This window comes from Homalodisca vitripennis, chromosome 5 (assembly GCF_021130785.1).
Source record: "Homalodisca vitripennis isolate AUS2020 chromosome 5, UT_GWSS_2.1, whole genome shotgun sequence".
NCBI classification, from domain to species: domain Eukaryota; kingdom Metazoa; phylum Arthropoda; class Insecta; order Hemiptera; family Cicadellidae; genus Homalodisca; species Homalodisca vitripennis.
Genome location: NC_060211.1, coordinates 67,018,991 through 67,032,744, shown reverse-complemented (window position 1 = coordinate 67,032,744; position 13,754 = coordinate 67,018,991). Strand labels below are relative to the sequence as shown.

The 13,754-nt window shown below is 30.3% G+C and overlaps 1 protein-coding gene across 1 annotated transcript; it reads right to left on the bottom strand.

Annotated features, from left to right (window-relative positions):
- Positions 1-1,582: 1,582 nt before the first annotated feature.
- On the bottom strand, positions 1,583-9,444 carry LOC124363500 (protein gustavus-like). Its single transcript, XM_046818748.1, has 7 exons — positions 9,389-9,444; positions 6,600-6,733; positions 4,545-4,717; positions 3,276-3,461; positions 2,910-3,045; positions 2,507-2,677; positions 1,583-1,716 (listed from the first exon to the last, which is right to left on the bottom strand). Exons 1-7 carry the CDS (start codon positions 9,442-9,444, stop codon positions 1,583-1,585), a joined length of 990 nt encoding a protein of 329 aa, XP_046674704.1.
- Positions 9,445-13,754: the final 4,310 nt, after the last annotated feature.

The window sequence follows — 13,754 nt, the reverse complement described above, 5'->3', positions numbered from 1 at the left end:
CCAAGATACGGGTGTAAATATATTGGTTGTATTTCGTCGTAAGATGAATTAACCGCATTCTTTATTTGTTTGACTCGTTAGAATGTTTTCAATATTACATTTCCCATCGGCTTTTCTCATGAGGGCTTTGGACCTCCAATGGCAGCCTTAAAAATGTGTTTTGGCTGTCCTTTTCAATAAAGGATCCTCACAGCCATTAGCCTTAAAAACTAAAAGAACCACACAATTAATGTTAATTCAATAGAAACACATAATAAAAAATTAACTCTTGATCTAACATGCTATAAAAATATAATAACCATGTACAGGAAATAAAATATGTCCGTAACATGTTAACTTATTCTAACTCTGCTTATCATATTTATAATTTATTAAAACCAAATAGAATACAAATATGTAAATTAGTTCAGTAACTAAACACTGACAATTAATGGTAAATACCCACCACCGATTAAATATAAGTATAATATAACATGCAAGTAATCTATATTAAAGAAAGTATTAGTTGTAAATAGCTATATATTTTTAATAAAATCATAATACAGCATTTATACTTTGGTCTCTGATATAACCGCCACCGATTTAATACAAGTATAAAATGACATAAAAGTAATCAACATCGTATATATTATTAGTTGTAAATAGCTGTATTATATTAATAATATCATAATACAACTTTTTTACATTGTCCTCTATTATACCCACCACCGATTTAATACAAGTATAAAATAACATGAAAGTAACCAACATCGAATACATTATTAGTGGTAAGTAGATATATATGATGAGCCTGAAAAACTAAAAAATCATACTATTAGTATTAAAGCAGTAGAAATACATATGGTAAAAAAACAATTTTAAACTAACATGCTATAAAAATTATACTAATCGTGTGAAGGAAATAAAAATATTTTCGTCACATGTCAACTTACTCTAGTATTAATGATTCTTATTAGCTATTCTTATCACATGTATAATATATTATAACCACAAAGAATAAATATATATATATATATATATATATATATATATATATATATATATCAATAATGTCACTAACTAACCACCGACAATTAACAGTAAAATAAATTTGAATAGAAAATTAGTACGGTAATGTATTTTAATGCAAAACACGCCGCTTATTAAATAGAAGTATAAAATAACATGCAAGTAACCTATATTATGAAATCATAGTTGTAAATAGTCAATTATTGTTTATATATTATTAATATAATCATAATATAATATATACTTGCGTGTGTCGAGGCAGGGCATGGACTGAGATCTGTTAGATATTATCCCTGATTATGGATGGTTTATCAGACAGTCAGCGATCTGCTGTGGCAAGTACAGCTTTCGTAATTTGTCCTCTAGTCAGACATTTCCAATAGACTGTATCACCACAGTCCTGCACAGCTCCATCAATGACCGAGGTTCCGCTAAAACAACAGACATACATCGTGTAATACAATTTCCTTTTCATAAATCATGGTGATGTGTGTGGTAAAAGGTATAGCTTTTAAGTTTAATGTAGTCGGCTACCCAGTAAGTCCTTCACAGCTCCATCGACGACAGAGATCTGTTAGACGTTGGCTAGAAGATACTCAGCGATCTTGCGTGGCAAGTACAGCTTTTGTACTTTGTCCTCTAAGTGGACATCTCCAATAGACTGTATCACCACAGTCCTGCACAGCTCCATCAATGACCGAGGTTCCGCTAAAACAACAGACATACATCGTTTAATACAAATTCCTTTTCATAAATAATGGTATTATGTGTGGTAAAAGGTATAGCTTTTAAGTTCAATATAGTCGGCTACCTAGTAAGTTTATCATTTAACATCTAGTTGTAGCATTGTACTGTTTGTAATATCCAAGCAATATAATGTGCATTATATTCATTCAAAAACAACATAATTATTTTTGATTACTTTTTTATAATAATAGAAATTAAATATTAGAATTAAAATAAAGAACACAGACTATAACCTACAATATCAATAATTAATTAATTGTGTTACATAACGACTAATATGCTGCGTTAATGTTTGTCAAATTCGTTATATTATGATTGTTTAAACGATATCAGTATATGAGAGCTGAAATTCTTTTATTTAGCAAATTAAATATTTTAAGACATTGCGTATTGCTTAATAATCCTTTTTAAATTGTAATAAATTTTTATTACGATATAAGAAGTAACCCATTAAATGTTATCAGTTTAATAAATAAACTATTTGAAAATATTTTTTTAAATTCTTTTCTAAATCGAAGTCTTTAGTTTTCAAAGTATAAAATATTTATTTTTCCCGATTTCATTCCTTTGATAAAATATTTATTAGATAGATATTATATTATGATATATTATATTATTCGCAAAATCTTTTCTTTCAAACAAGGTAAAATCCCTAGGAGAATACTATGTAATGTTGTACAGCGCAATATTGCATATTAGAAATATCAATGAAAAAGTTTATAAATTCCAGAAGAAAGAAAGGTTTACTCACAGTCTAAGCCACCGATGTACGTCATGGTTATTTGACAGGGTGATGAGCTGGTGCTGATGATGGGGAACAGCACTTTCCCCCGTAGTCCAGTGAAGGCATGCCCCAGGTAACGTGTCTCCCCATACAGATGGATGACAAAACCTAGGGTCCCCTCGTGCATGTCCAGGACAACTAAAACATAAAAAGATTTATTGATATAATGTTTACAAATAATACTGTAAACATCTTACATTTAAATAACAGCTGTAAAACCTGACTACACTTAAATCGCAGTAAAAGTTATTGATTAACATTTTAATTTTTACATAATTGTACTCTTTTGTAAATTCCTCAATAAGAAGCTTAATAATATTAGTTAGAATACTATTAGTATTGTAATTGTTGAAATTAAAGAACAACTTACCGCCAAAACTCTCAGGCACTTCAAAGTCATCGGAAGGTATTACAACAGGATAGTCAGCACACGTGTTGCAATTGTGACGTAGTGTCAGGGTTTCGAGGTTCCAGCCCCAGGACTGATCGTTACTCCCCACGATCGCCTAGAAACAAATAAATGTGGCATGAAACTAAATATTCACTATAAATACTCTATTTCTTGTCAGTAAGTAAAACCTAAACGCTCAATATAGGTTCAGTTTTAAATTCGATAATGCATAATAAACGTTTATCGTGTGAATGTTTTATCAAAGTAGACAACACTTAAACAATCATTTTAAAAGTGACACCCAAAACTAATCACTGTATTTGTATTTAAAAATCTAATACTTACATCGATTCCTTCGCTTTGTAGAGGGGCGTCTTTTGTCGCAACGCCCACCATAGGGTGGAAGCCACGAAGTTCGATTGGCCATTGAATTACCCAAAAGTGGATTCCTTGACTAAATCCAACTTTTCCTCTGACGGCATCGAATGCTACGATTGGTAGTGATCGAAAGCATGTGAGAGGGTATTTTGGCTGAAATTAATACACAATATTTGTATTAGGTTGGTTATACATTCACTACATAAGTATGAAAAATTGATGTTCAACGACATAGTTTTAATTTGGGAACGATAGTAAGAAAAACATTTCTGACAGAACTTTAAAAATATGTGATTTGGTTATTAAACCTTAAGAAATTTATCCTTCTTACGATCGTATTACCCTCTGTATAACTCTATGTAGAAAGGTATTAGGAAACTGAGTGCAAAAGTGATCTCTTTTTTGTTTTCTTTGTGTGAAAATGTCAAATAAATGAAAGTAGAAAGAAATTCCAAATAGAGACATCTTGTTACGTATTCTTGCTATTTCTAATTACCATGATATCGTACATAATACACATTTTTGACTACTTTAGTTGTTACTACATTTTCAGACAGATAACCATTCTTACTTAATGATGATTATTGAAAATGTCTTTGATTTCACAGTGTTGCTCAGTTGTCTTTTAAGAAGACATCTCTTCGGGCTACCTCTAAGAATCTTACAACCACAATCAGATATGTTGGTTTAAACCTAAGAGGACCGTAATACAATTATATTCAAACAAATTATGATTCGAAGCAATTCTAATTAACGTAATTCTTAAATAAACTTTCCATAGAAGTTTAAATTCAAACATCTTTTGTGCCAAATCAGTAACAGTGTCTATATCGGTCCCAGGGATCGTCTACTACACCTTAAACTTTGTCATTCAAATATTTGAAAGGTTAATAATTGTGCATTTCATTACTTGTCTCAAGTACTTTTGAAGTCATTCAAGAGGTAATATATAATTCTTTTAATACAAACAATTAATTGTAGGAAAATTATAATATTGCACTTTATATTTTCCTACGTATTAGGTAACAAATTATTGATTGTAACTTATTATTATTGTCATTTAACAATCTTAATACTTAACAATAATAAAAGATTATCATTTATCAACGTATAGCAGGAAATTTTAGTGCTTTTAAAATTACAAACCTCTATTACGGCATATAGAAGATTATATAAAATGTTCGCGTATTATCAGAAATAAAGCTGTAATTTCGTTACAGAATTCTTTTCACCTACCTTGAAGTAGATGTTCTCAGAACAATCTTGAGAATTCCAGGCGTGCATCAATTCCTGCTGATAAGTCGCTGGAGGATATTTAGTCTGCATTAACATATTCACACGGCTGGGAAGAGTCGGCAATCCCATCCGATTCTCGGTTGCTCTTCTTACTTCTTCATCTTTCTCGGTCCCTAAATTGTACAGTAAATATATCTGGTAAGTATTATATGAAAGACACTTTAGTGATATTAACTTTAACAGAAATGTATATAGGCTAATATGTTATTGAGTAAAGTCTGACAGTAAAATGTATTCAAATGTATTAATTAAAAAGAGTATTAAATATGAAAGAATTAAACGTATTAAAATCTTTATAAAATTACTCAACAAAGTAGTGCTATTTAAAATCACCTATTACAGCACATCATTCTGACACATAGCTCAAATATTACCACTCATATTACTAAAGCTACCTGAGACGTCGCTGTAACTTTGGTTGTACAAACAGTAAACGACACTTTCTGTCCATTTCATATTAAAAATACTATATCGCAAATATTAGATATAGTTTACGCAGTTATTTGAGGTTTAAATTTCGTTGCAGTACACATAATATATGTATATATGCGTAAATGTATGTACTCTGTAATACCAATCGGTTTCAATACCCTCCCGAGTAGTTTATAAAACAAAATAAATAAAGAAATAAAAGTGCTCGTGTTGTAATTTTTATATTTTCCAGAAGCCTTCATCAGAAACACAATAATTTAATGAATTAAAGAAAAAGAACTCAGAAAAAGAATTTAAAATACAAGCAAAAAAGAATTTTAACACATAAATACCATAAACAACTAGATTCCCATCAGCGGTATGTAATTTTATAATTTATTTTAATGTGTTTTACCTGATTTCTGTTTTTTTTTTTTTTTTTTTAACTTTGTACTAATTAGAAGGCTATATATTTATTCCTGCTTTAACATTATCCGTAAGCTACTGCATTTATTGAAACCAAAATAAATATATGATAAAGGACTGGTTTTCTTTACAGAGATACTGCGTAGTCTGCACAACAACGGTAGCGGTTGGCGCCCTACGTGACTTGCGACCCCACATCAAACACTCATTTACAATTGTCATGCCGATCCAAATGTTCAGTAGCGCAACAAAACATATTGTAACATAACCACCATAAACATAATTATATTACTGAAACGATAGAATATTTTAATTCCAGCAATAATTATGTTTAAAACAATTTCGATATAATTCATCTTTTTTCATTTATTTTAATGTTTATTATTTTATTTATATTTTGTTTATATTCCTGAATTCCTCCCTCAAAATTGGTCGCCCTAAAATCAAACAGCCATTTAGCTAATAGGTAATTCCAACCTTGAATCTGTGTGTGCATTAAGAATCTTCTTCCAATGTTATCAGTTTTGTGCAAAGTAACATACACCAGCATTATTCTATGTATAACATGGTCGGTTAATATAAATCTGTTTGTAACAAAAGTTAAATAAATTATTATTCTGTAAAGTTAATAAAGTATATGGTGAATTGTAAAACTGTTACGTTTTAAGTTTAATGTATAAACTAGTCTTGGCAGCATCATCATAAAACATTTTAACTGTCATATTCCTTACTGCTAAACAAACAGATGCGATATCATTGCTAGCAAACTTATCCAAGATCGTCTCTCATATCAAAAAGAAAACGAACATTTTCTTAAGTCAAACTTATTGGCTGTGCAATGAAGCGGTTAGTTATATCTCACAAGAAAATGTAATCCAAATATTAGTTGATCACAGAAAAGAGTAATACATTTTAGCTTGGTCACAGTGTCCAAAAGCTGATCCAAAGCCAGAAAATTTTGAATCCCGTAATATCTAAATGGCCCGGTGAAATATTGGTAATAGAATCGAAGGTTTTATCATTGCCAAGTTTAAGTAGTTTCCGTACTTTATCCCCCAGCTAGTTTAATCATGAGTTTCACATTTCTTTGTAATTAGTATATGATAATAGACTATGGGAAGCAGTAAAAGTATGAATGTAACAATATATAATACTTACATGAGTCGTTGAGATCCTCGAGTGACATATTGGCCAGGTACCACAGAACGGCGAAAATTCCCGGATCACGGCGTACCTTCCTCCTGAGCTCGTTACGACTCGCCTTCATTCTCCTTCTGTCAGTAGAACTGATTCTGGGAACAATTAGAATACAATGATTAAACGCGATTTCTATATTGACTACATGTCTTCATGCTTGTACGTATTGTTCCTCTTTACGCATTCGACAAGGACTAAGATAGGTGAAAGTTCGCTGGACTTTTTTAGTTTTTAATGAAACAAACACGATTTATTGTTAATCTACTCTTAACTGTACATTCATAGCAAAATTTTAATAACTTTATTGGGTATAAAAAATAAAGTTACTATTTAACTTTTACTATATATAAAGATTGTTTTAAACACAATATTAGTTGTCCTTTGACAGAACTAGGCTTCTCTGATCTGTGATGTACATTTTTTTGCTCAGGAAACAAGGTAAAATCAACTATGGCACATAAATACTAAAGCTGGAGTAAATTACAATGGCTGTAAATATACACTATTCAACATATACTCTTGATCACGGTAATATGGCTAATAAATCATTGGCGTCAGATATACCATTCGATGCAAAAGTGCTCATACAGGTGCAAAATACTAGGAAATTGCGTGCGAAACCAATTATAGTGACTGCTAATAAATTTATATTTTTGTTTAAAATTGAAGAATATAATTAATTTATTAACAAATTATGTTTTCTTAATTAAAATATTTCTTTAATATATTCTGTGGATGTACAAAGTCATCTACACATTCTTTTCTTAGCATACTGAATTAGACAGAAATAAATGTGCTCAACAGTTTTAATTTTAATGATCATGTCTTGTTTTTTATAATAAATGGAACACAAAATAGTTCCAATCAAATTAATGTCTTTAACACAATTAATAAAATTAATGATCCAATGATTAAAGATAACACTACCCATAATTTAATATCATTACCCATCAATATTGATATCACTTATTAAACCTAAAGCTGAAAGTTTGATAACCGTTAATAAAATAAAATAAACTAATAGTCTTAAATAAAAATTACATACAAAACTAGATTAATTAAAATCTAAATTTAATCATATGAAGCCTTTTTCATTCTCAAATTATAAATCTTCCTTTTATTACATTGATATTTTAATACCAAAAACCAAATCAAATAAAGTGGTAGTTGAATTGAAAGGAACAGAACTATTTCTCCATGTTTTGGATAATTTGCAATAAAAGTAATTAAATTACATCATTTATCCTATTAAAATAATCCTAAAACCTATGTACTATATTTTAATTTGTTTGTAATGATGTGGTAAATATACTAAAGGTACGAAATAGTACTTTCAAAATTAAATAGCATATCTAAACTAAGGAGTAGTATAAATGGTATGTAAAACAGTAAATTACATGTTATGCCTTTGTTAGCCGGTGTTGAGATATGTTCTAACTTTTACGAATCTATGTCTATGCAACAATAGTATAATATTTGTGCTGAACAGACTGGAAATTCGGTTAATAGTAACTTTCGAACTAACGAACTTAGACTCATCCTTCGTCCGGACCATTTCCTATTAGATCCCAATCAATAAATTCCGTAATAAAAGTTCTTTACTTTGAATTTTTTTCTTGAATAAAGAATTATAAAAGAAACATAATTTCCGCGTCAGTGGCACAGTACGTTTCAAAATCTGTAATCTGATCTTTTCCACCATATGAAGAATAAAATTAAAACAGCTTTTTCTGATAATTTCTTATATTTTTTATATTTGTCCTCTACTGTAAAGGAATCTGATTATTTGTAATTTTAAATATTAACCTTACCTGTACGGTTTTAAACTTTATATATACTAATTCTGGTTTCTATTTATATATTATGCTTACAAAGTATTTTTTTTAATACATAATCTTACGGTCATGTCTTTCTTCTAAAACATATACATAGCTAACACTAGTTTTATTTTTACAACAAGTACAATCATTGGATAGTTCTTTTAGAAGGTAAATCATGTAATTATTTGAAAAGTAATGAATTAATTGATTTTTGATTCCCCTAACTTTTTATCTTTTTCTAATCTATTTTTTATATATTTTCTATTCATTTATAATTATTTATTTTCCAAAAAAGACAATATGTTAATCATTTGGCATCTACTAGTTTTACATTAAATAATTACAGGTTATTTATATTAATGTTTTTATAGTTTTATAGGTTTTGTATGAGAATATAAAAATAGTGGACATTTTACACCAAAATGTTGCTAAGGGAAATCTAGAAAATCTAGTTTTAAATAACTATTAAATGATCAGAATTTATCTTTTATTAACAATTTCCAGTCTAAATCTATATATATATATATATATATATATATATATATATATATATATATATAGCATCTGTGAATAAAATTTATATATATATCAAAATGTATATAACAATAACTTAATATAGCTATTAGCTCAATATATATATATATATATTGATTGAGCTAATAGCTATATTAAGTTATTGTTATATACATTTTTTATTAAAACTATAGTCCAAAACTTTTGTTAGTTAGTTAACTTTCCTAAGAATTATGTTAAGGAATTAAATTTTTCAAGAGCGCAAAATTTATTTCCAGCATTCATTTATCAAGAAAAATCTAATAAAAAAATGTGCCTAATTTAATATTATGCAGAAATCTATATAATATGATTATTTAGTATTATATTGTTATTATTACAGGTAGTCTATACACAATACTGTGTTTGTTTACTAACCTCCTCCAGTTCCTAACATTGCGGCGTTGCCTGTTGATCGCAGTGATGGATCTCATGGTCTTGAATATCACGACACGAACTATATCACTCCAAAAGAAAGACTGACCGAGTCCAGTGTCAACCCTTAGGTCCCACTTATGGTGGAGGGGGTAGGCGAGTTGAGGGCGGTGCTTCTATGAGGAGTGGGGGTGGCTGTGGCTGTGCCTGTGGTAGGGGTGTGGATGCGGACAAAGAGATAAATAACTAAGCGAAAACATGACAATATTATTAATACATTTTATATTCCGATAGCATATACTTATACTACTATTAATATCAAGGATTTTTAAAACTAAAATCTTGCAAAAAGCTATTCGTAATGGTTTAATCTGTTATGTGGGGGAAATATAGGACAATGTGGCAATAACTTTAATAGTTCTGATTTCCCGATATCATATATTTACAGCGCTTACGAGAAAATACAAATTTCATATGTTAAGATTTATATATTTTAAAATGATATTCTTGTTATTAATACTTATGTGATTTGCCATTTTAAATGTCAAAATAAGCTTAAAAAATTGTTATGTACGATTATTTTCAATTAATAACGAATCACTATCAATGTTTCAGTGTTGAAAAAAACATTACCTTAACTATACTAACACTGCATGTATTTATTTATGTATAACCTATACAATATTTGATCTTCTGATAGCCTAAATAAATAAAGAGTCGTTGAAAAATTAATTTAAGCTGTTATTTTGTTAGATAAATACTATAGCATTTTGTTGTGAACAAGTCTAATACGTACGTTGTAAATGACTTAATCTGCCAGCATACCACTTATCAAGTAAAATGTGCGAGATCGAACTAGCGAAGTAAATATTTTTTGCAAATCTCTATTAAATTACCTAATTATAATAATAAAGATTATTGCTTATACGTACTAATATGAAATGTTAAAATATGTAAACTGTGTAACAATTATTTATTTAAAATCGTTTTGATATCGTGTTTTTTTGTGCAGCAATAATCTTAAAATTTGATAATATCTACTTCAGAAATTTACAAAAATGCAATATCATTTTAAAACCATCAGTATACGTATGTTAGTACAACGTTTACCACATAAGAAAAATGTTAAACACTTCTATGCCCTATTGCACGTAAAATAATGGAGGGGGTCCTATTTAAATAATCTGAATAGTACTCTTCTAAATGCTTTTCAGTTTGTTTTATCAAGTCTAAATTTTTCTAAAATTGAAAATATTATATACAAATACGTTTAGGATTTTTTTTCTGGATAACTAAATATAGAAAAACTATTCTTGTTAGTCTTATTAAACACGCATTATTATAACAGCCATGTTGTGAGTTGCTTCACATTAGTTAGACTACTTCACTTAATTCTCCAATTTTTAATATCAAACTTTTAATTATTAGGTCAAGAAAAAGGTTTTAAAGAGTAAAGTATATAAATTTCTGTCGTAATAAATCTAAACTCCATACTTAAAAGGAGTGCCCTTGCACATGTCTCCTATAACAGTTGTTATTAATTGGATTTTATATTTCACAGTTTATCTGAAACGCTCCAAAAATCGGTACCTTTATTTGTTGTTGTGGAATTTTTTTTATTATTTGCCTATATATACTATACTTATAATGCAACACCAGTTACCTCATCATTTTGCGGTCAGCTAGATTTAATACACGCTACGTGTTACTTCAAATGTAATGTCAAAAATTCCTGTTCCAGGAAAATATACAGATCTCCGACCTTTGTCTTGTACTGCTTTATTGGACAGGTATTTTGGTACCAGGCGACACAAAGGGTGTGGGTCTACTGAGGGACCACCAAATTATGGGGATGTATGTTAGATGCTTTTTGACAGTTTAACTGCTTTTGTGACTTCTTGGAAAATATGCATGTTGAAAAATAAGAAAATTAAAATAAAGACACTGCTACCTGTTGCTGATGTGTTTATGGTGTTGTCGGCGAGGATTAATGGACTTAGGGTTTTGGAAATTTCCAGGCGTAAGGGGTCCGTTCAGGGTCATGGTCGATCGATCGGTGACCGTTATACTAAAACTATAGTGTGGTTGAATACTGTATAACACATGGCAATGCTGTGCTAGTATGAGAAATGAAAAACTTCTTAATTGTGGATTCGACGATTTTATATTACTAGTCTACCCGCTCGATGAGGCTAGGTCTCTGGGTTGGTAGGCCTGGTGCACTTTATCAGCTAGTTGTTATTATTGTCGGTTGTAGCTAATGAGGTAGAGTAATAGACTGCCGCGTCAATGATCTTATGGTCGATCCTCAGTAACTATCGAAACTTTTTATGTCCAATTGAAACTGTTTTTCTATTTCAATAAATACTTGTTACGCTTTTAAGCTTTAAGCAGTATTTATTCGTTATCTGTTAACCATATTTTATTGTTGTTTGTTGTTGTTATCATTCTCTTTACATTTTGTCTATTTACTTATTACATTTATTAACCCAACAATGTTTGCCATTGAAAAAAGGAAAACTGGAAACCCGTGCATACTCTTTAATAATGATGCTTAATACAGACAGCACAGAGTTCTTAAAAATGGAGATTTGGTATCGCGCTGTCTCGGAAGATTTTGCGTCGCATCAATAAAAACTGACGCATACACGACATACGTATAGCCAGTGTATGCAATCTAAAACATAGTGGCGAACTTCCTGTCACCATGCGATCGTTTTCACATAGACAGTGGCGAAGCGAAGGGGGGGTCTAGGGGGTCCGGACCCCCCCTGAAATTTTAAGATATATTAAAAAATAAAGCATGGAGCAGGAGAAAAAAGGAGAGTTATCATTACTCTTGTCTACAAACATTAAATTGATTTATTTAATTGATTAAAGTGACCGTTGTTAAAAATATAATTGTCCTTTCGTTTAAATCATAAAGCATCAAACGATAATTTTGGACTCGGCCTTTCGGATAGTGTAGTGTAGTCACGGTATTTCTATAAGGCGCGGTCACGTGACGTCGCAATGTAACCTGAACCGTAACACGGCGAACAGTTTAAATTAGCGACCACTTCGTTCAAATTCGTCTTGAGGACGTAAAATGACTGCTTAGAATTAAGTAACGACGTTGATTTTAGGTGTCATTACACTTTAGACGTGTATATAATTATCGAAAAAAATATAAAAAATCACTTTCGGTCGGAAAAATACACTTGAAAAACTCTACTGGTTAGAACTTCAACTAATTTGGACTTCAGTGATTGAGGTAAATGTGGTGTTTTCGACTGAGTTAGGACGATTTTTGTTGTCATTAAACTGTACAGTGTACCTATGTAATTATCGAGAAAAAAATCACTTCCGGTCGGTAAATACCGAAGAAAAGCTCTCTACAGATTCAAGTTTTGACGATTTTGGAATTTACGGGTTGAGTGGTTGAGGTAAAAGTGGTACTTATAATTATGTTAGGACGTTTATTTTAGGTCGGCCGTCAGTGGCCCAATATCCCCGAAGGGGTATTTCATTTTCTCCACAGAATAACTTATAGTTGTGTCAATTATACGCTTGAGTGAAGCTCTGTTTTGTTCTTTTTCTTTCTTATCCAGTGAATCCAACATCACTTTGGTGCCTTCTATTCGGCCAGAATTGAACTTCGTAAAGTTTCTGTAGCTATACAAGAAAATTTGTGGTACTAGAGTTCCTGTGAGAGTTGAATTTGCCTATTACATCTTTCCACTTTCTATAAGGTGTAGTTACTAAAGCTCCATATTTTTGGTATTTACCTTTTACCAGTGAACTCATTGGCAAATAACACACAAAACGTCCCCCGGATCCCCCGGTTTCGGACCCCCCCGAACGAAATTTCTGGCTACGCTACTGAACATAGATTTTTAACTTATCACTATTTATTATTTATCAAAATAATTTTCAACATAGAACAAAAACAATTGTTACCCTTAGAGTTACAGGTTTTACTAATTTTATCATATAATTATTTTAAATGCACGTTTCGTTGTAAACAAATTTAAAATCTTTAAATTTGGAATAAGGGCTAAAAGCTCTTAGAATTTTAATAAAGAGAATTTCCTATCGGAAAAGACTGCCGATAATGTATTTATAGTGTTGTTGGTGATGATTAATGGACCTAGGTTTGTAGAAAATTTGGGTTCCTGTTTTCGGTCAGTGACCGTCATACTAAGACTAAATTGAGGTAAATGACTCTTTAATACATTGCACCCACAACTCTATACAGTATGACTAACAACATGGATATATAAGGCATTTTAATTGTGGTGGCTATTAATTTATATCAATTGATTAACACATGACTAAACAGTTGTTTTTAGTTAGATTGGTGAATCAAATTTTAAGCCGTTTTCTCATA